A 23619-nucleotide genomic window follows, 5' to 3' on the forward strand; every position below is an offset into this window, starting at 1 on the left:
GTGTCGAGAAATAAGAAAGAAAAAGAGTGCGCGTCGAAAAACGTCGAAAAATAAAAATAAGAAAATAGCGCGTCGTGACTTAAAAGGCACTAAAATTTTAAAATCGTCGCAAAATTCTAAAGCACCTAAATATTAGTCTAAAGAAATAGCACTTAAGGGATTTTACGGCAACGCCTAAAAATCTAGAAGTAAAAATAACTATGGCAAAAACTATGGATTAAAACTAAATACGAGCGAAAAACGTACAAATATTACGCTAAAAACAAATAAAAAGGGACAAAATATAAAAATATACTAAAATCCGTAAAAGTACAATTTTTATAAAAATATTATTTTTATATTATTTATTTAATAAAACTATTAATTTTATAATTTAATAAAACTAATTAAACTAAATAAACACAATAATAATAAAACTGAAACTAATTAATAAATTAATTAACTAATTTAGGGTTTATTAATAATAATAAATAATAATATACCGTAATAAATGCTGGTTTAGGGTTTCAGGCGCGTCAGACAGGGCGGCTCCGCGACTCGTGGAGTTTTAAGCCTGCAAACTCCGCGAGTCGTGGAGTTTGAAAAACGTTTTTTTTTTTTTTAAATTTTATATTGTTTTTCTAAAAATATATTTATACAAAAATAAATTAAAAACATAGCGTTTCGCCGATTTCCCCGGCAGCGGCGCCAAAAACTTGATGTGTGCAGCGGGGTGTACGAAATAGTACTATATTTTACTACGAAATACGTTACAAATTACACAAGTTTTAATTATTTATTTACAAATGGGATATACCTAAACCTAGCTACAACACTATAGGCAGTGTACCTAATCGTAGAGTAGTATAGTTTTTAGTAAGTCCGGTTCGTTCCACAGGGAGACGGTTACACTATATTTTTAAACAACTATATTTGTACAAAAATATATAAATATATATATAATAATATATAAAAGGGGGGTTTACCGTTTAATGATCGGTTTGTCAATTTTATATTTTAAGCGAAGCGTAAAGTAAATTTAATTAACAAAATAAAATAAATAACAAAAAATATAAATGACGAATAATTAACGGTGCGATGAAATATAAAATAAAATAATTATGCTTATTTAAACTTCCGTAATCATGATATTTGACGTGTTGATTTTAATTTTATGCCCATGGGTTAATTGTCCTTTGTCCTGGATTATTTAATATGTCCGTCTGGTTTTTGTCCATAACAGTCCATCAGTCATAAATATAAAGTGCGAGTATCCTCGTCAAATTATCCTTATACCCGAAGTTAAATATTCCAACTAATTGGGGACTTAAACTGTAACAAGGTTTTAATACTTTGTTTAATAATTATACCAGGATATCGACTGCGTGTAACCCAAGGTTTTAATACTTTGTTAACAATTACGCCAAGTGTCCTTGTACATAATTTTACCCCTGTTTTAATAATTCCATAGACTATTAATCCATTCCCGTGTCCGGTTAAATGAACGATTATTCGTACATATAAATACCCCGCCCATCGTGTCCGATCGAGTGTATATGGTTATTTATAGGTACGTCCAATTGTAAATCTTTATATTAAAATTAACAAACTATCATTTAGTTAAACAAATATAAAGCCCATTAATAGCTCATAGTCTAATTTCCACAAGTGTCGTTCTTTTGTCCAAACCCCAATTATGGTACAAAGCCCAATTACCCAATTTTAGTATTTTAGCCCAACATCATGATTACTTCGTCTTAAATAAGCATAATAATAACTTAAGTACGAGACATTAATTTAAAAAGGAGAACATAGCTTACATTGATTATTTATCGCGTAGTGGTACACAGACAGAATTTCGACTTCAAAACCCGTAAAATAACCTTTACATAACCCGAACTAATCTAATATAAAACTACCCTATACTATATATATATATATATATATATTATATATATTTATTTATTATTTAGTATTATTATTATTATTTATTTATATATTTTTTATATATTAAAATCGAACGAATGCATGGCCTTTTATAGGCATTTTGATTTCTGACAGCTCCGCGAGTCGTGGAGTTTTATGCCTGCAAACTCCGCGAGTCGTGGAGTTTGAAAATCCAGCACACAAACTTTTGGCTCCTAGCTTGTCGACATAATAAATATATAAATATAAAATATAAATAATTAATATAATTATTTATATATTATATTATATTCTTGTGCATAGTTGACTTGTAATTTTTGGTCCGTTGCGTCGAGCGTTGAGAGTTGACTCATGTCCCGGTTCCGGATTTTGGAACGTCCCTGCGTACAATTTTATATCTTGTACTTTGCGTTTTGTAACTTGTACTCTTGTCATTTTTAGACGTTTTTCATCCATAAATTGAACCTTTTGAATTGTATCTTGTACATTTGAGCTTTTTGGACGTTTGTGTCTTCAAATCTTCGTTTTCGCCTTTTGTCTTCGCACTTATTTATTTAAACAATTACAATGAAAATATAATAAAATTACATATGAAACCTATTATTTAGGAGGGATATTACTATGAAATATATGTTCCTTTTTAGCCTTATCAGTCCTCTACAAGCATTCCATCGAACCTTAAAAATTGGTATCTTGTTTTGCTTAAGTCTTTTAACCTCACGATCCATTATTTCGACGGGTTCTTCGATGAATTAAAGTTTTTCGTTGATTTGGATTTCATCTAATGGAATAGTGAGATCTTCTTTAGCAAAACATTTCTTCAAATTTGAGACGTGGAAAGTGTTATGTACAGCCGCGAGTTGTTGAGGTAGCTCCAGTTGGTAAGCTACTGGTCCGACACGATCTATAATCTTGAATGGTCCAATGTACCTTGGATTTAGTTTCGCCCGTTTACCAAATCGAACAACGCCTTTCCAAGGTGAAACCTTAAGCATGACCATTTCTCCAATTTCAAACTCTATATCTTTTCTTTTACTGTCCGCGTAGCTCTTTTGTCGACTCTGGGCGGTTTTCAATCTTTGTTGAATTTGGATGATTTTCTCGGTAGTTTCTTGTATTATCTCCGGACCCGTAATCTGTCTATCCCCCACTTCACTCCAACAAATCGGAGACCTGCACTTTCTACCATAAAGTGCTTCAAACGGCGCCATCTCAATGCTTGAATGGTGATGTGCTTGGTCGAATGAAACCACGTTATAATAGTTCTTGCAGTTGGCTTTGCAGTTCTTTCATCTCGCTGGGTGCGAGTCTATAAGGAGCACGAGCTATTGGTGCAGCTCCTGGTACAAGATCTATTTGAAATTCAACAGATCGACGTGGAGGTAGTCCCGGTAATTCTTTCAGAAATACATCGGGAAATTCTTTTGCGACGGGAACATCATTGATGCTCTTTTCTTTAGTTTGTACTTTCTCGACGTGTGCTAGAACAGCATAGCAACCTTTTCTTATTAGTTTTTATGCCTTCAAATTACTAATAAGATGTAGCTTCGTGTTGCCCTTTTCTCCGTACACCATTAAGGGTTCTCCTTCTTCTCGTACAATGCGAATTGCATTTTTATAACATACGATCTCTGCTTTCACCTTCTTCAGCCAGTCCATGCCAACTATTACATCAAAACTCCCTAACTCTACTGGTATCAAATCAATCTTAAATATTTCGCTACCCAGTTTAATTTCTCGATTCCGGCATATATTATCTGCTGAAATTAATTTACCGTTTGCTAATTCGAGTAAAAATTTACTATCCAACGGTGTCAATGGACAACTTAATTTTGCACAAAAATCTCTACTCATATAGCTTCTATCCGCACCCGAATCAAATAAAACGTAAGCAGATTTATTGTCAATAAGAAACGTACCCGTAGCAAGCTCCGGGTCTTCCTGTGCCTCTGCCGCATTAATATTGAAAACTCTTCCGCGGCCTTGTCCATTCGTGTTCTCCTGGTTCGGGCAATTTCTAATAATGTGGCTCGATTTTCCACATTTATAACAAAATACATTGGCATAACTTGCTCCGACACTACTTGCTCCGCCATTACTCGTTCCGACACCATTTGTTCCTTTCGTTCTGTTAACCCCTGGTCCGTAGACCTCACACTTCACCGCGCTATGACCATTTCTTTTACACTTGTTGCAAAATTTGGTGCAGAACCCCGAGTGATACTTTTCACACCTTTGGCATAGCTACTTCTGATTGTTGTTGTTGTTGCGGTTGTTATTGTTGTTGGGATGATTGTTGTAGTTGCTGCTGTTGTTGTTGTTGTTGTTGTTGTTGAGCCGTTTGTTGTAGTTGCGATTGATATTGCGATTGTTGGGATAATTGTTGCAATTATTATTGTAAATGCTGTTGTTGTTGTATTGGTGATTCTTATCACCGTTTTCCTCCCACTTTCTTTTGACTTGCTTCACATTGGCCTCTTCAGCCGTCTGTTCTTTAATTCTTTCTTCAATCTGGTTCACTAGTTTGTAAGCCATTCTACATGCCTGTTGTATGGAGGCGGGCTCGTGTGAACTTATATCTTCTTGGATTCTTTCCGGTAATCCTTTCACAAATGTGTCGATCTTCTCTTCCTCATCTTCGAACGCTCCCGGACACAATAGGCACAATTCTGTGAATCGTCTTTCGTACGTGGTAATATCAAATCCTTGGGTTCGTAACCCTCTAAGTTCTGTCTTGAGCTTATTGACCTCGGTTCAGAGACGGTACTTCTCGTTCATCAAGTGCTTGAATGCTGACCACGGTAGTGCGTAAGCATCATCTTGTCCCACTTACTCTAGATAGGTATTCCACCATGTTAATGCAGAACCTGTGAAGGTATGCGTAGCGTACTTCACTTTGTCCTCTTCAGTACACTTACTTATGTCAAACACCGATTCGACCTTCTCGGTCCACCGTTTCAATCCGATCGGTCCTTCGGTTCCATCAAATTCCAAAGGTTTGCAGGCAGTGAATTCTTTGTAGGTGCATCCTACACGATTTCCTGTACTGCGGCTATGTTTGAAGCTAGAAAAGTACGGAATTCCTCTTCATTCATATTCACGGTGTGTCGAGTAGTCGGTGCCATTTCCTTCAAAATAGTCAAATGGAACAAGTTAATCATACAGAATATTAAGAGTAGTTAATAGTATTTCGTAGCATAATATGAACTCATTTATAAAAGCTTTTTCTTCATATTAGCGTTTTATAAGTTTAAATCCGGGTAGTACCTACCCGTTAAGTTCATACTTAGTAGCTAATATACAATTCAACTACTACAATTCTATATGAAAAACTGATTATAATAATATTTTGCGTTCAAACTTTTATACAATATTTTACAAACTTACAATACCGCTTATTTTACATAAAGCATGAAATATAGCACACAATAACTTTGATACAAGATAGTTGTCAAGATAATTCTAGCTAGTACACAAGTCATTCAGCAAAGGCAATAAAGACACGTAATTCATACGTCCAGAAACAAGTCATGCATTCTGGTTTTACTAGGACTACTTTCCATCCTTGGTCTTGTGGAACATAACCGTTATGGCCGTTGATAAGACAGCGTGTTGTAACGTCGTCAAAGGGACGAGGGTTACGTAATGACCAACAGTCTCGTAATAACCTAAAACCTCATTTCTTACCCAATTACCGACTCCGTCACTTGTGGGAACGTTTTGTTTAATAGTTGTAGCCCGATGTTCTTTTTCTCACTTTGGTGAGAAGCGAACATTACTAACCCGTAAGCATAGCATGCTTCTTTATGTTGCATGTTAGCCGCTTTTTCTAAATCATGAAGTCCTATATTCGGATACATTGAGTCAAAATAATTTCTTAACCCGTTGCGTAAAATAGCATTTGGGTTCCCCGCAATATATGCGTCAAAGTAAACACATCGTAACTTATGGGTTTCCCAATGTGATATCCCCCATCTTTCAAACGAAAGTCTCTTATAAACTAAGACATTCTTGGAACGTTCTTCGAATGTCTTACAAACTGATTTCGCCGTAAATAGTTGTGCCGAAGAATTCTGACCGACTCTAGACAAGATTTCATCAATCATGTCTCCGGGTAGGTCTCTTAAAATATTGGGTTGTCTATCCATTTTATGTTTTTATTTTGTAAAATAGACAAGAGTTAGATTCATAAAAAAAATAATACTTATTAATACAAGCAATTTTTACATATATCATAAAGCATAAGCACACTATATTACATATATTACACCACACGAATACAACTATCTTATTCCGACTCGCTCGTTTCTTCTTCTTCGGTTTTGGTTCGTTTTGCCAAGTTTCTAGGGATATATGATGTTCCCCTAATACGAGCTGTCGTTTTCCACAACGATTTAGAAAAACCTGGTGGTTTAGAGGTTCCCGGGTCATTGTTACAACTTAAGGGCTTCGGGGGTTGACGATACATATAAAGTTCATCGGGGTTGGAATTAGATTTCTCTATTTTTATGCCCTTTCCCTTATTATTTTCTTTTGTCTTTTTAAATTCAGTTGGGGAAATTTCTATAACATCATCGGAATTCTCGTCGGAATCCGATTCATCGGAGAATTGGTAATCCTCCCAATATTTTGCTTCCTTGGCGGAAACACCATTGACCATAATTAACCTTGGTCGGTTGGTTGAGGATTTTCTTTTACTTAACCGTTTTATTATTTCCCCCACCGGTTCTATTTCCTCCTCCGGTTCCTCCTCTTCCGGTTCTGATTCTTCTTCCGGTTCTGATTCTTCTTCCGGTTCCTCTTCGGGAACTTGTGAATCAGTCCAATATATATTCGACTCTTCGTTATTATTATGTGAGTCAATGGGATTTGTGCTAGAGGTAGACATCTATCACACAATATCAAACATGTTAAGAGATTAATATATCACATAATATATACACGTTAATAATATATAGTTTCCAACAAAAATGTTAAGCAATCATTTTTAAAGAAAACACGGTCGAAGTCCAGACTCACTAATGCATCCTAACAAACTCGATAAGACACACTAATGCAAATTTTCTGGTTCTTTAAGACCAACGCTCTGATACCAACTGAAATGACCCGTTCTTATTGATTAAAAACGTTCCATATTAATTGATTTCGTTGCGAGGTTTTGACCTCTATATGAGACGTTTTTCAAAGACTGCATTCATTTTTAAAACAAACCATAACCTTTATTTCATAAATAAAGGTTTAAAAAGCTTTACGTAGATTATCAAATAATGATAATCTAAAATATCCTGTTTACACACAACCATTACATAAAGGTTTACAATACAAATATGTTACATCGAAATCAGTTTCTTGAATGCAGTTTTTACACAATATCATACAAACATGGACTCCAAATCTCATCCTTATTTAAGTATGCGACAACGGAAGCTCTTAATAATCACCTGAGAATAAACATGCTTAAAAGTCAACAAAAATGTTGGTGAGTTATAGGTTTAACCTATATATTATCAAATCATAATAATAGACCACAAGATTTCATATTTCAATACACATCCCATACATAGAGATAAAAATCATTCATATGGTGAACACCTGGTAACCGACATTAACAAGATGCATATATAAGAATATCCCCATCATTCCGGGACACCCTTCGGATATGATATAAATTTTGAAGTACTAAAGCATCCGGTACTTTGGATGGGGCTTGTTGGGCCCAATAGATCTATCTTTAGGATTCGCGTCAATTAGGGTGTCTGTTCCCTAATTCTTAGATTACCAGACTTAATAAAAAGGGGCATATTCGATTTCGATAATTCAACCATAGAATGTAGTTTCACGTACTTGTGTCTATTTTGTAAATCATTTATAAAACCTGCATGTATTCTCATCCCAAAAATATTAGATTTTAAAAGTGGGACTATAACTCACTTTCATAGATTTTTACTTCGTCGGGAAGTAAGACTTGGCCACTGGTTGATTCACGAACCTATAACAATATATACATATATATCAAAGTATGTTCAAAATATATTTACAACACTTTTAATATATTTTGATGTTTTAAGTTTATTAAGTCAGCTGTCCTCGTTAGTAACCTACAACTAGTTGTCCACAGTTAGATGTATAGAAATAAACCGATAAATATTATCTTGAATCAATCCACGACCCAGTGTATACGTATCTCAGTATTGATCACAACTCAAACTATATATATTTTGGAATCAACCTCAACCCTGTATAGCTAACTCCAACATTCACATATAGAGTGTCTATGGTTGTTCCGAAATATATATAGATGTGTCGACATGATAGGTCGAAATATTGTATACGTGTCTATGGTATCTCAAGATTACATAATATACAATACAAGTTGATTAAGTTATGGTTGGAATAGATTTGTTACCAATTTTCACGTAGCTAAAATGAGAAAAATTATCCAATCTTGTTTTACCCATAACTTCTTCATTTTAAATCCGTTTTGAGTGAATCAAATTGCTATGGTTTCATATTGAACTCTATTTTATGAATCTAAACAGAAAAAGTATAGGTTTATAGTCGGAAAAATAAGTTACAAGTCATTTTTGTAAAGGTAGTCATTTCAGTCGAAAGAACGACGACTAGATGACCATTTTAGAAAACATACTTTCACTTTGAGTTTAACCATAATTTTTGGATATAGTTTCATGTTCATAATAAAAATCATTTTCCCAGAATAACAACTTTTTAATCAAAGTTTATCATAGTTTTAAATTAACTAACCCAAAACAGCCCGAGGTGTTACTACGACGGCGTAAATCCAATTTTACGGTGTTTTTCGTGTTTCCAGGTTTTAAATCATTAAGTTAGCATATCATATAGATATAGAACATGTGTTTAGTTGATTTTAAAAGTCAAGTTAGAAGGATTAACTTTTATTTGCGAACAAGTTTAGAATTAACTAAACTATGTTCTAGTGATTACAAGTTTAAACCTTCGAATAAGATAGCTTTATATGTATGAATCGAATGATGTTATGAACATCATTACTACCTCAAGTTCCTTGGATAAACCTACTGGAAATGAGAAAAATATATCTAGCTTCAAAGGATCCTTGGATGGCTTGAAAGTTCTTGAAGCAGAATCATGACACGAAAACAATTTCAAGTAAGATTTCCACTCGAAATAAGATTGTTATAGTTATAGAAATTGAATTAAAGTTTGAATATGATTATTATCTTGTATTAGAAAGATAACCTACTGTAAGTAACAAAGGTTTATGATTACTTGGAATGGATTTGGAAAACTTGGAAGTAAACTTGCAATCTTGGAAGTATTCTTGATTTTATGAAACTAGAACTTTTGGAATTTATGAAGAACACTTAGAACTTGAAGATTGAACTTGAGAGAGATCAATTAGATGAAGAAAATTGAAGAATGAAAGTATTTGTAGGTGTTTTTGGTCGTTGGTGTATGGATTAGATATAAAGGATATGTAATTTTGTTTTCATGTAAATAAGTCATGAATGATTACTCATATTTTTGTAATTTTATGAAATATTTCATGCTAGTTGCCAAATGATGGTTCCCACATATGTTAGGTGACTTGCATGGGCTGCTAAGATCTGATCATTGGAGTGTATATACCAATAGTACATACATCTAAAAGCTGTGTATTGTATGAGTACGAATACGGGTGCATACGAGTAGAATTGTTGATGAAACTGAACGAGGATGTAATTGTAAGCATTTTTGTTAAGTAGAAGTATTTTGATAAGTGTCTTGATGTCTTTCAAAAGTTTATAAATACATATTAAAACACTACATGTATATACATTTTAACTGAGTCGTTAAGTCATCGTTAGTCGTTACATGTAAATGTTGTTTTGAAACCTTTAGGCTAACGATCTTGTTGAATGTTGTTAACCCATTGTTTATTATAACAAATGAGATGTTCAATTGTTATATTATCATGATATTATGATATATAATATATCTTAGTATGATATATATAGAGTTAAATGTCGTTACAACGATAATCGTTACATATATGTCTCGTTTCGAAATCATTAAGTTAGTAGTCTTATTTTTACATATGTATTTCATTGTTAATACACTTAATAATATATTTACTTATCATTTATCATAATTAACCAAGTGTATCAATATCTTAATATGATTCATATGTACCTAATAAGACGTTGTTATAACGATAATCGTTATATATATCGTTTTCGAGTTTCTTAAATTAATAGTCTCATTTTTATGTATATAACTCATTGTTAAAATACCTAATGAGATACATACCTATAATAAAATCATGTTAACTATATATATAACCATATATATGTCATCGTATAGTTTTTACAATTTTTAACGTTCGTGAATCACCGGTCAACTTGGGTGGTCAATTGTCTATATGAAACCTATTTCAATTAATCAAGTCTTAACAAGTTTGATTGCTTAACATGTTGGAAACACTTAATCATGTAAATAAAAATTTCATTTAATATATATATAAACATGGAATAGTTCGGGTCACTACAATCCTTTCACAAACGCGTCGATCTTCTCTTCCTCATCTTCGAACGCTCCCGGACACAATAGGCACAATTCTGTGAATCGTCTTTCGTACGTGGTAATATCAAATCCTTGGGTTCGTAACCCTCTAAGTTCTGTGTTGAGCTTATTGACCTCGGTTCTGGGACGGTACTTCTCGTTCATCAAGTGCTTGAATGCTGACCACGGTAGTGCGTACGCATCATCTTGTCCCACTTGCTCTAGATAGGTATTCCACCTTGTTAACGCAGAACCTGTGAAGGTATGCATAGTGTACTTCACTTTGTCCTCTTCAGTACACTTACTTATGGCAAACACCGATTCGACCTTCTCGGTCCACCGTTTCAATCCAATCGGTCCTTCGGTTCCATCAAATTCCAAAGGTTTGCAGGCAGTGAATTCTTTGTAGGTGCATCCTACACGATTTCCTGTACTGCTAGATCCAAGGTTATTGTTGGTATGTAGCGCAGCCTGTACTGCAGCTATGTTTGAAGCTAGAAAAGTACGGAATTCCTCTTCATTCATATTCACGGTGTGTCGAGTAGTCGGTGCCATTTCTTTCAAAATAGTCAAATGGAACAAGTTAATCATACAGAATATTAAGAGTAGTTAATAGTATTTCGTAGCATAATATGAACTCATTTATAAAAGCTTTTTCTTCATATTAGCGTTTTATAAGTTTAAATTCGGGTAGTACCTACCCGTTAAGTTCATACTTAGTAGCTAATATACAATTCAACTACTACAATTCTATATGAAAAACTGATTATAATAATATTTCGCGTTCAAACTTTTATACAATATTTTACAAACTTACAATACCGCTTATTCTACATAAAGCATGAAATATAGCACACAATAACTTTGATACAAGATAGTTGTGAAGATAATTCTAGCTAGTACACAAGTCGTTCAGCAAAGGCAATAAAGACACGTAATTCATACGTCCAGAAATAAGTCATGCATTCTGGTTTTACTAGGACTACTTCCCATCCTTGGTCTTGTGGAACATAACCGTTATGGCCGTTGATAAGACAACATGTTGTAACGTCGTCAAAGGGACGAGGGTTACGTAATGACCAACAGTCTCGTAATAACCTAAAAACCTCATTTCTTACCCCAATTACCGACTCCGTCACTTGTGGGAACATTTTGTTTAATAGTTGTAGCCCGATGTTCTTTTTCTCACTTTGGTGAGAAGCGAACATTACTAACCCGTAAGCATAGCATGCTTCTTTATGTTGCATGTTAGCCGCTTTTTCTAAATCATGAAGTCCTATATTCGGATACATTGAGTCAAAATAATTTCTTAACCCGTTGCGTAAAATAGCATTTGGGTTCCCCGCAATATATGCGTCAAAGTAAACACATCGTAACTTATGGGTTTCCCAATGTGATATCCCCCATCTTTCAAACAAAAGTCTCTTATAAACCAAGACATTCTTGGAACGTTCTTCGAATGTCTTACAAACTGATTTTGCCGTAAATAGTTGTGCCGAAGAATTCTGACCGACTCTAGACAAGATTTCATCAATCATGTCTCCGGGTAGGTCTCTTAAAATATTGGGTTGTCTATCCATTTTGTGTTTTTATACTGTAAAATAGACAAGAGTTAGATTCATAAAAAAAATACTTATTAATACAAGCAATTTTTACATATATCATAAAGCATAAGCACACTATATTACATATATTACACCACACGAATACAACTATCTTATTCCGACTCGCTCGTTTCTTCTTCTTCGGTTTTGGTTCGTTTTGCCAAGTTTCTAGGGATATATGATGTTCCCCTAATACGAGCTGTCGTTTTCCACAACGGTTTAGAAAAACCAGGTGGTTTAGAGGTTCCCGGGTCATTGTTACAACTTAAGGGCTTCGGGGGTTGACGATACATATAAAGTTCATCGGGGTTGGAATTAGATTTCTCTATTTTTATGCCCTTTCCCTTATTATTTTCTTTTGTCTTTTTAAATTCAGTTGGGGTAATTTCTATAACATCATCGGAATTCTCGTCGGAATCCGATTCATCGGAGAATTGGTAATCCTCCCAATATTTTGCTTCCTTGGCGGAAACACCATTGACCATAATTAACTTTGGTTGGTTGGTTGAGGATTTTCTTTTACTTAACCGTTTTATTATTTCCCCCACCGGCTCTATTTCCTCCTCCGGTTCCTCCTCTTCCGGTTCTGATTCTTTTTCCGGTTCTGATTCTTCTTCCGGTTCTTCTTCGGGAACTTGTGAATCAGTCCAATATATATTCGACTCTTCGTTATTATTAGGTGAGTCAATGGGATTTGTGCTAGAGGTAGACATCTATCACACAATATCAAACATGTTAAGAGATTAATATATCACATAATATATACATGTTAATAATATATAGTTTCCAACAAAAATGTTAAGCAATCATTTTTAAAGAAAACACGGTCGAAGTCCAGACTCACTAATGCATCCTAACAAACTCAATAAGACACACTAATGCAAATTTCTGGTTCTCTAAGACCAACGCTCGGATACCAACTGAAATGTCCCGTTCTTATTGATTAAAAACGTTCCATATTAATTGATTTCGTTGCGAGGTTTTGACCTCTATATGAGACGTTTTTCAAAGACTGCATTCATTTTTAAAACAAACCATAACCTTTATTTCATAAATAAAGGTTTAAAAAGCTTTACGTAGATTATCAAATAATGATAATCTAAAATATCCTGTTTACACACGACCATTACATAATGGTTTACAATACAAATATGTTACATCGAAATCAGTTTCTTGAATACAGTTTTTACACAATATCATACAAACATGGACTCCAAATCTTGTCCTTATTTTAGTATGCAACAGCGGAAGCTCTTAGTATTCACCTGAGAATAAACATGCTTTAAACGTCAACAAAAATGTTGGTGAGTTATAGGTTTAACCTATATATATCAAATCGTAACAATAGACCACAAGATTTCATATTTCAATACACATCCCATACATAGAGATAAAAATCATTCATATGGTGAACACCTGGTAACCGACATTAACAAGATGCATATATAAGAATATCCCCATCATTCCGGGACACCCTTCGGATATGATATAAATTTCGAAGTACTAAAGCATCCGGTACTTTGGATGGGGTTTGTTAGGCCCAATAGATCTATCTTTAGAATTCGCGTCAATTAGGGTGTCTGTTCCCTAATTCTTAGATTACCAGACTTAATAAAAAGGGGCATATTCGATTTCGATAATTCAACCATAGAATGTAGTTTCACGTACTTTTGTCTATTTTGTAAATCATTTATAAAACCTGCATGTATTCTCATCCCAAAAATATTAGATTTTAAAAGTGGGACTATAACTCACCTTCACAGATTTTTACTTCGTCGGGAAGTAAGACTTGGCCACTGGTTGATTCACGAACCTATAACAATATATACATATATATCAAAGTATGTTCAAAATATATTTACAACACTTTTAATATATTTTGATGTTTTAAGTTTATTACGTCAGCTGTCCTCGTTAGTAACCTACAACTAGTTGTCCACAGTTAGATGTACATAAATAAATCGATAAATATTATCTTGAATCAATCCACGACCCAGTGTATACGTATCTCAGTATTGATCACAACTAAACTATATATTTTTTGGAATCAACCTCAACCCTGTATAGCTAACTCCAACATTCACATATAGAGTGTCTATGGTTGTTCCGAAATATATATAGATGTGTCGACATGATAGGTCGAAACATTGTATACGTGTCTATGGTATCTCAAGATTACATAATATACAATACAAGTTGATTAAGTTATGGTTGGAATAGATTTGTTACCAATTTTCACGTAGCTAAAATGAGAAATTATCCAATCTTGTTTTACCCATAACTTCTTCATTTTAAATCCGTTTTGAGTGAATCAAATTGCTATGGTTTCATATTGAACTCTATTTTATGAATCTAAACAGAAAAATTATAGATTTATAGTCGGAAAAATAAGTTACAAGTCGTTTTTGTAAACGTAGTCATTTCAGTCGAAAGAACGACGTCTAGATGACCATTTTAGAAAACATACTTCCACTTTGAGTTTAACCATAATTTTTGGATATAGTTTCATGTTCATAATAAAAATCATTTTCCCAGAATAACAACTTTTAAATCAAAGTTTATCATAGTTTTTAATAAACTAACCCAAAACAGCCCGCAGTGTTACTACGACGGCGTAAATCCGGTTTTACGGTGTTTTTCGTGTTTCCAGGTTTTAAATCATTAAGTTAGCATATCATATAGATATAGAACATGTGTTTAGTTGATTTTAAAAGTCAAGTTAGAAGGATTAACATTTATTTGCGAACAAGTTTAGAATTAACTAAACTATGTTCTAGTGATTACAAGTTTAAACCTTCGAATAAGATAGCTTTATATGTATGAATCGAATGATGTTATGAACATCATTACTACCTCAAGTTCCTTGGATAAACCTACTGGAAATGAGACAAATAGATCTAGCTTCAAAGGATCCTTAGATGGCTTGAAAGTTCTTGAAGCAGAATCATGACACGAAAACAATTTCAAGTAAGATTTCCACTCGAAATAAGATTGTTATAGTTATAGAAATTGAATTAAAGTTTGAATATGATTATTACCTTGTATTAGAAATATAACCTACTATAAGTAACAAAGGTTTCTTGATCTTGGATGATTACTTGGAATGGATTTAGAAAATTTGGAAGTAAACTTGCAATCTTGGAAGTATTCTTGATTTTATGAAACTAGAACTTTTGGAATTTATGAAGAACACTTAGAACTTGAAGATAGAACTTGAGAGAGATCAATTAGATGAAAAAAATTGAAGAATGAAAGTGTTTGTAGGTGTTTTTGGTCGTTGGTGTATGGATTAGATATAAAGGATATGTAATTTTGTTTTCATGTAAATAAGTCATGAATGATTACTCATATTTTTGTAATTTTATGAGATATTTCATGCTAGTTGCCAAATGAAGGTTCCCACATGTGTTAGGTGGCTCACATGGGCTACTAAGAGCTGATCATTGGAGTGTATATACTAATAGTACATACATCTAAAAGCTGTGTATTGTACGAGTACGAATACGAGTGCATACGAGTAGAATTGTTGATGAAACTAAACGAGGATGTAATTGTAAGAATTTTTGTTAAGTAGAAGTATTTTGATAAGTGTCTTTAAGTCTTTCAAAAGTGTATGAATACGTATTAAAACACTACATGTATATACATTTTAACTGAGTCGTTAAGTCATCGTTAGTCGTTACATGTAAACGTTGTTTTGAAACCTTTAGGTTAACGATCTTGTTGAATGTTGTTAACCCATTGTTTATTATAACAAATGAGATGTTAAATTGTTATATTATCATGATATTATGATATATAATATATCTTAGTATGATATATATACAGTTAAATGTCGTTACAACGATAATCGTTACATATATGTCTCGTTTCGAAATCATTAAGTTAGTAGTCTTATTTTTACATATGTATTTCATTGTTAATACACTTAATAATATATTTACTTATCTTTTAACATAATTAACCAAGTGTATCAATATCTTAATATGATTCATATGTACCTAGTAAGACGTTGTTATAACGATAATCGTTATATATATCGTTTTCGAGTTTCTTAAATTAATAGTCTCATTTTTATGTATATAACTCATTGTTAAAATACCTAATGAGATACATATTTATAATAAAATCATGTTAACTATATATATAACCATATATATGTCATCGTATAGTTTTTACAAGTTTTAACGTTCGTGAATCACCGGTCAACTTGGGTGGTCAATTGTCTATATGAAACCTATTTCAATTAATCAGGTCTTAACAAGTTTGATTGCTTAACATGTTGGAAACACTTAATCATGTAAATAACAATTTCATTTAATATATATATATAAACATGGAAAAGTTTGGGTCACTACATAACAGTGGCTCAATGTTTCTTGGATAACGTCTACAAACTACATGGTCTGCCAAAGTCGATTGTGAGTGATCGTGATAAAGTTTTTACAAGTTTATTTTGGCAGGAGCTCTTTAAACTACTAAAGGTGAGTATCAAGCTCTCTACTGCCTACCACCCTCAAACGGATGGGCAAACATAAGTTGTTAATCGAAGTTTGGGTTGTTATCTATGCTGTATGACACATGACAGACCCAAAGATTGGGTGAAGTGGTTACCTTTGGCGGAATTTTCGTATAACACGAATTACCATACATCAATCAATGCCACTCCCTTTGAAATAGTGTACGGCCAACCTGCTCCTGCTCCAATTACTTATACTTCAGGTGATAGCCGTGTGGAGGCAATTGATCGATCACTTTCGGCCCGTGAACAAGTCCTTCATACTTTGAAATTTCATCTGAAACGCACTCAGGATCGAATGAAGAATCAAGTTGACAAACAGCGCACTGACCGAACGTTTAATGTGAATGATTGGGTGTATGTCAAGCTCCAACCTCATCGATAGGTTACCTTGCGTACTCATAAGTACTCGAAGCTATCTCCAAAATATTACGGTCCCTTTATGATCCTTGCTCGCATTGGTCTGGTGGCATATAAATTGCAATTACCAGATTCAGCTCAAATTCATGATGTATTCCATGTTTCTCAACTCAAGTTGTATAAAGGACCATCGTCATTGACCATGGGCAGTTTACCTAAATTTGACGATGCATGGCTAATTGCTAATTACCCGGTGAAAATTTTGGATCGGAAGCTTCTTAAACGCCACAATCGATCGGTGGTGTTTGTTTTAGTGCAGTGGGCACATGGTACTAGTGATGATGCTACATGGGAATCAGCAGAGGAATTGATGTTACGTTTTCCTCAATTTGATGTTTACCCTACCCATTCGTGAGGTCACGAACATTTTGAAGGGGTGGGTATTGACACGTGCTTCTCAGGTGACTTATTACATGTGCAAATCACGTGGACTTTTTAAAGGAATCGCGTGTGCAACTCACGTGACCAACATCTTCCCCAAATCACTGGAACTCGTTAATTCGTTTGTAGCAGTTAGATGTCGTAACTGAATCGAGTGATAAGTAGTCAATTAGAAATTGTAATCATTCATTCTGTTGTAACTCACGTTTCCCCAATTTTTGTAAACATTCAATTGTAATAAAACTACCGATTAACTCCAGTACATTTCTTGCAATTGTGTACTCCGATTAACCGGAAACTTAACTCCAGCTTCTTAGCTCCGGTTAAGCATATCAATATTGGCATACTATGATTGGAGTTTTAATATGTAGATGTAGTTGGTTTGGGTTAATTTTGTTGTGTCGACCATTAATATAAAAAATGGTACATGAGTCTCGAAGGTTGCGGACGTCTTGTCTCACTCGAGGGTTTTACCACACGCGATGCATGTATAGATTCGCCGTGGGGCAGTTGGACTGTAATGTTCATCCCAAAAAATGAGGCGGGTAGATTTCTAAAGATTATGATGAATTATTATCAATAACTTTATTTGTGTTACTCCATTTCAGAAGATAATTAGTAAAAATAAAATAATAGTAATAGTACAAGTAAAGGCAGAAAAGAGAGTATGAATTGAGATGAGGAGCGGATGCTTAAAAATGCGGTGTACATGTAGCTATGACTAGGGTTTTTTTTCTAAACGGGCTGGTCCAAAGGCCCATTTTTACCTAACTGCCATTTTTTCGATATAAATAAATAAATAAATACAGTAATCTTTTTGATAAAGACAATGCTGTATTTACTACGAGTTGTTAGCACATATGGTCAACAATACATAATTAGGCTTGCCTACTTTTAATGATAATAATTTTGTGACTTAACGCATCTTTGAAAGGTTTAGTTATTATTTTCATATGCATTAGTTTTATGCTATTTTTTATTAATTTTATTTTAAATATTGATTTGACGATTGTGAGAATTTTAAGAAGTGTTTGTACTCTTGAGTTATGTCAGTTTCATTAACGGTAAAATATATTTTTTTTAAATGTATAGTTATACTACAAAAACTTTTATGTATGCGGCGGAAACACATGATAGTGAATATCAACAAAAAGTAAATCACGAGTAATAAAACATAAATAATATTCTTGCACATAATATCGAATTGGGAAGACTTAATGATACGTATGCATTAGTAACTTTACGTATACGCATTAGCACGTTCCTCGCACATGTCTTAAGATAGAAAACGTGTATTGCCAACACGCCATGTCTTGGCTCGCGCAATATAGGGTGTGCTAAACATATCATGCGAAAGCACTCAAAGTATAAGGTACGATGAGGAATCCTGCACATTTAGTCGCCATGATCCCTGCAACAGGCGAAGTCTCAGGGACTTGACACATCATACCAGGTACATCGGTACAATTTAGGAACATTAGTTTACTTATTGTCTACACACTGACCTAAGTACTAATAGGGCCGACCATGATCTTTTTCTCATATTACGTGGCACTAGTAGACAAAGCAAGATTACACTATAAATAGTAGGCTCAAGCCACAATACAAGGGGATTTTAGGACCTCAAATTCACACCACTGCACGTATAATATTATTAGCAAGTTCCATACAACAGTTGCAGCTTCCACTATCTAATAGTGCAATACTCTCCTGCGTTACCAGATCTTACAGTACTTCTAACAACTATCTTACGGTTACAGGGTTACGTTCCATGAACATTAACCCTAGAAACCCCCCCCCCCTTCACCCCCCCAAGCCATCTATACTGACTATCCCAATGACGAAGCGTCAATGTTTAACCACCCATGCTGAGATCTTCATCTTGTATGGGGTTATTCACACATCACTTATACACACTCAATAACAAATTATATTATAGTTAACTATTACTCCCTCCGTCTCTTTCCAATAGTCTATATTTGACTTTTCAAGTATTTGTTTACCATCTTTAACTTGAAATATATTTGTTTGTGTTATGTATTATTTGATAAAAATTATATGAATGGTTATTGAGATTATGCTTGGGTTGAAATCACTTAAAACCCTTCAACTATCGAAATCACCTAAGATAATCGAACACCACTATGTTGACTAAAGGCCAATTGAAAACCAACTTAGATAAAAAAAAAAATACAATCACTTGAAATCCCTAATCTAGTTGTCTAGATCACTCAAGGTGTTGAAGCACAAATTGATTCACTTCTCAAATCACTAAGAGAGCTACTCAACTTATGTAATCAAAGTAAAGCCTAAAACAAATGCATAGCAATGGATCTATAGCTAACACAATAACACTTGATCATGTATTTCATTCAAGCAACATCATTCAATTGATTTAGGGGCAAACACTCGCATTAGAGATTCATAGATAAGCAAACACAATAGATTTAGCCAATCATGGCTAAGATTAAGCTAATAATAAGCATAGAAACACAAACAATCATCATCTTAAGTTATTACAAGCAATTGATTCAAAATAAAGTAAGAAAAGTAGAGATTACAAGCCAAATACAAAGAGATGAAGATCTAGAGCTAAAACTATGATGGATCTTGAGCTTGCTTCCTTCAATCCACCTTCAAAATCTAATGGATGATGAAATTAGGATTTTGTAGGTGAAAATCGGACTTAGAATTGCAGCTCTCTTCCAGCTCTCCCAAAATAACCTAATCTCTTCCCTTTTATAGTGCTGAAAATTTTGGGCTGAATCAGCGACAGGAGCGCCGCTTTTGGTTGGCTTCAGGAGCGTCGCATTTGTGACTAGGAGCGGCGCTTTTGCTGGCTAGGAGTGGCGCTTTTGGCAATGAGGAACGGCGCTTCTAGCTACTGGTGGAAAATGGTGCAAAAACGTGTACAAGAACGTCACTTTTACTGTGAGGAGCGGCGCTCTTGTCTTAGGAGCAGCGCTTTTAAAGCTGATTCCTGCACTTTTCATTTTCTTTACCACTTTTGATCAAGAATTGGTCAATTTTACACCAAATCAAGCTCTTAGAACCCAAATTGCCATTTAACTCATAAGCATATATAATAGGCTCCATAATCATCAAAAACCGAATGAAATGAGGGAGATATTGCGAGATAAAATATGTATAATTAGAGCAATATCAGGACTTCAAGACAGTTCTAGAAACCTATAATATCATTAATAATAAGAATTAGAATAAGGATTGAATTAATAAAAACTATTAAATTAATAAGTTAAAAATAATTTAACTACCTTATGTTAGTAGCAAGCTAGTTACGGGTCAACTTGTCTTCTAGGCTTCGAGGGATACGTTTTTTTTATTATAACCACTTTGTTTTCAAATTCCACAAAGATTGGTCCTTCTTTTTTCTTTAATGTCCATTCCATTATGTAATCTGGTAATTCATTATTCAAGTCAATGCTATTGTTCATTTCATTGTTTACAACGGCAATATGAGAAATAGTTTTGAAATCTTCATTCTCAACCATGACTGAGACGGCATTAACATGCCTACTACTATGTAATGGGTCGATGTTCCTTTCATCATGTATCAACATTGATTCTTGAATCCTATATGTAGTGAAAAAATAAAAAACAATAGACATATCAAATATTTTAAAACAAAATCAAAAATAGGCAATATGAGAGATAGTGTTGAAATCTTCATTTTCAACCATGACTGAGACGTCATTAACATGCCTACTACTAGGTAATGGGTCGATGTTCCTTTCATCATGTATCAACATTGATTCTTGAATCCTATATGTAGTGAAAAAATAAAAAACAATAGACATCAGTCAAATATTTTAAAACAAAATCAAAAATAAAAAACAATAGACATCAGTCAAATATACTTCAAGCATGTATATCTAAATATACCTTGGTTCCATATACTGTTGTTGTTGTTGTTGTTGTTGTTGTTGTTGTTGTTGTTGTTGTTGTTGTTATTGTTGTTGTTGTTGTTGTTGTTGTTGTTGATGAGTGTCTTCAACCTATAAATATATATCTAATTTACTTATTTCTTTATCCCTTTTAAGCACATCAAACATAATATGAATGTCATCGGTGTCTTTGATGGGGAGAGGAATGTATTTAATCAGTTTTCCAACAATTAAAGGATATCTACAGATTATCTTGATGTGGTGTTTATGCTTATCAATAGATATGACCTGATGAATTCAGTCGATCAAATGATCGAATGATTTCCACACTGCACCTTTACGGTTTTACTCGAAGGTTAATTATACATGATGCCTTTTACATCATCACAAATCTTACCTCCAAAATAACACCGCAGTGTAACAAGATTTGGTGCCATAACTCTAAACCTGAGGAAGAATTTAGAAAGAAAAGTCAGTTTAATTCAATCTTTTTAATTTTAAGATCAAGCATTAAGGGTGCATGAAAGATATATATTGGACGTATAGTATAGAAAGATTAAATGTTGGAAAGACAACAAGACTCATACATCAATGAGGTCTTTTATTGACAGTTAATTATTTGCCTTATTTAGTACTCATAAGAATCATCATGTATTTATGCCTCTACTTTCATAGTGTGTTTTAATCTCCAACAATTATAGGCATCATTCAAAACTTGAAAGTTTAGGATCTTTAATAACGAGTAAACAACTAAGGTTGTACACATTAGAATTGGGTATTTGTGTTGGGAAATTACGGTCTCACTAATCCCCAACAAGCGCCCAATGAAAAACAGTAAAGAAATAAGAACAATACACAACACAAGATTTAACGTGGAAACTACAAAACAGGAGAAAAACCACCGGCCCCCAAAGAGAGAAATACACTATATCACAAATTGTTACAATGATATAGACGACTCTCTTAAGCCAACTACACTCTCCAAAATATTTAACTAATACAACTTTCAAACAAGGGTAAGAAAGAAAGAAATAATCAAATACTTAAAGTGTATTGATTTGGTGCAATTTAGAATGAAGACTTAACCTCTCTTTTATAACCAAGTCCCCTCCAACTTTTTCCTCTCACCTATGTGGGATAACATCCTTCACAAATACTATGCAACCATATCCAATTCTTCTAATCAAAACTATATCCAACAAATCTCCACCTTTTGGATAGAAGAAGATAATCATGCTTCCAAATTGCAAGGATAACCGATGTAGATGCTTCCTCAACGACAACTTCAAGATCTTCATCTTCATGCCGTTGACATTATCTCTCAAGAGACAAAACTTGCATCTTCATCGAACATTGTCAAGACCCGACAATCATTGTCATAATAGACAATCATAACTCTAAACAGAATTATCATACCTCACCATAAAGAGTATCACACTTAGAATATCACATTCCAAGCATTTCACCTTGGCGCATATTGTATAACCAGCTAAACAGTTATGGTGCAACTTCCTGTTTGGCTTTCCCTGGAAGTTTCATCAGCTACAACATCAGTTTCCACCACACAACCTGCACCAATGCCAAACCAGTGCCCATGTGTATTTGTGGAACCGCTAACGAACATCCCTTTCCATGGTGGCACGTACACACTATGAGGATGACGTGACTTCAGAAGAATTCGTCACTCTCCGTAATGACGGAGACAATGTTAGCATCTTTGGAGCCATTTGCCGGATTAGCTCCACCTGGACAATTAACCCTTACATGCCCAGTCTTCCTGCACTTCCAGCATGTTAGATTCTTTCTAGAGTTTCTCTTCTGCCTATCCGAACACAACAGTACCGTAACTTCTAATGACGAGACTCCGTTACCTTCCAATCTTTTCTCCTCGGATAGGAGCTTGCTAGTAACATCTTCAAACTTCAACGTTTCTTTCCCGTACATTAGAATAGGTTTCATGTGCTCATAGGACGATGATAAAGATAATATCAACCTCAAAGCTTTATCTTCATCATCTGTTTTAACTCCAATAACCTCCAGTTCCGAAACAATACCGTTTAGATGTGACGACCCGGAAATTTCCGACCAAATTTAAACTTAATCTTTATATAGTTTCGACACGATAAGCAAAGTCTGTAATGTTGAGTCTCAAAATTTTGAACTGTTTTCATACATTCATTTAACCTCAGACTATTCGCGGCGATTCACGAACAATTGTTAATAAATAAATAAATAAATAAATAAATATATATATATATATATATATATATATATATACATATATATAAATATAGGTTTAAATTATAATTTGAAATAATAAAAGACAATTTAATCATCAGAGTTAAAA

General features: G+C 33.9%; 1 protein-coding gene across 1 annotated transcript; it reads left to right on the forward strand.

Moving 5' to 3' along the window:
* The first annotated feature begins 17008 nt into the window (after window positions 1–17008).
* On the forward strand, window positions 17009–17341 carry LOC139859306 (uncharacterized). Its single transcript, XM_071848101.1, has one exon. It carries the CDS (start codon window positions 17009–17011, stop codon window positions 17339–17341), a length of 333 nt encoding a protein of 110 aa, XP_071704202.1.
* The last annotated feature ends 6278 nt before the right edge of the window (window positions 17342–23619 follow it).

The sequence above is a fragment of the Rutidosis leptorrhynchoides genome, chromosome 7 (genome assembly GCF_046630445.1).
Source record: "Rutidosis leptorrhynchoides isolate AG116_Rl617_1_P2 chromosome 7, CSIRO_AGI_Rlap_v1, whole genome shotgun sequence".
Lineage (NCBI taxonomy): Eukaryota > Viridiplantae > Streptophyta > Magnoliopsida > Asterales > Asteraceae > Rutidosis > Rutidosis leptorrhynchoides.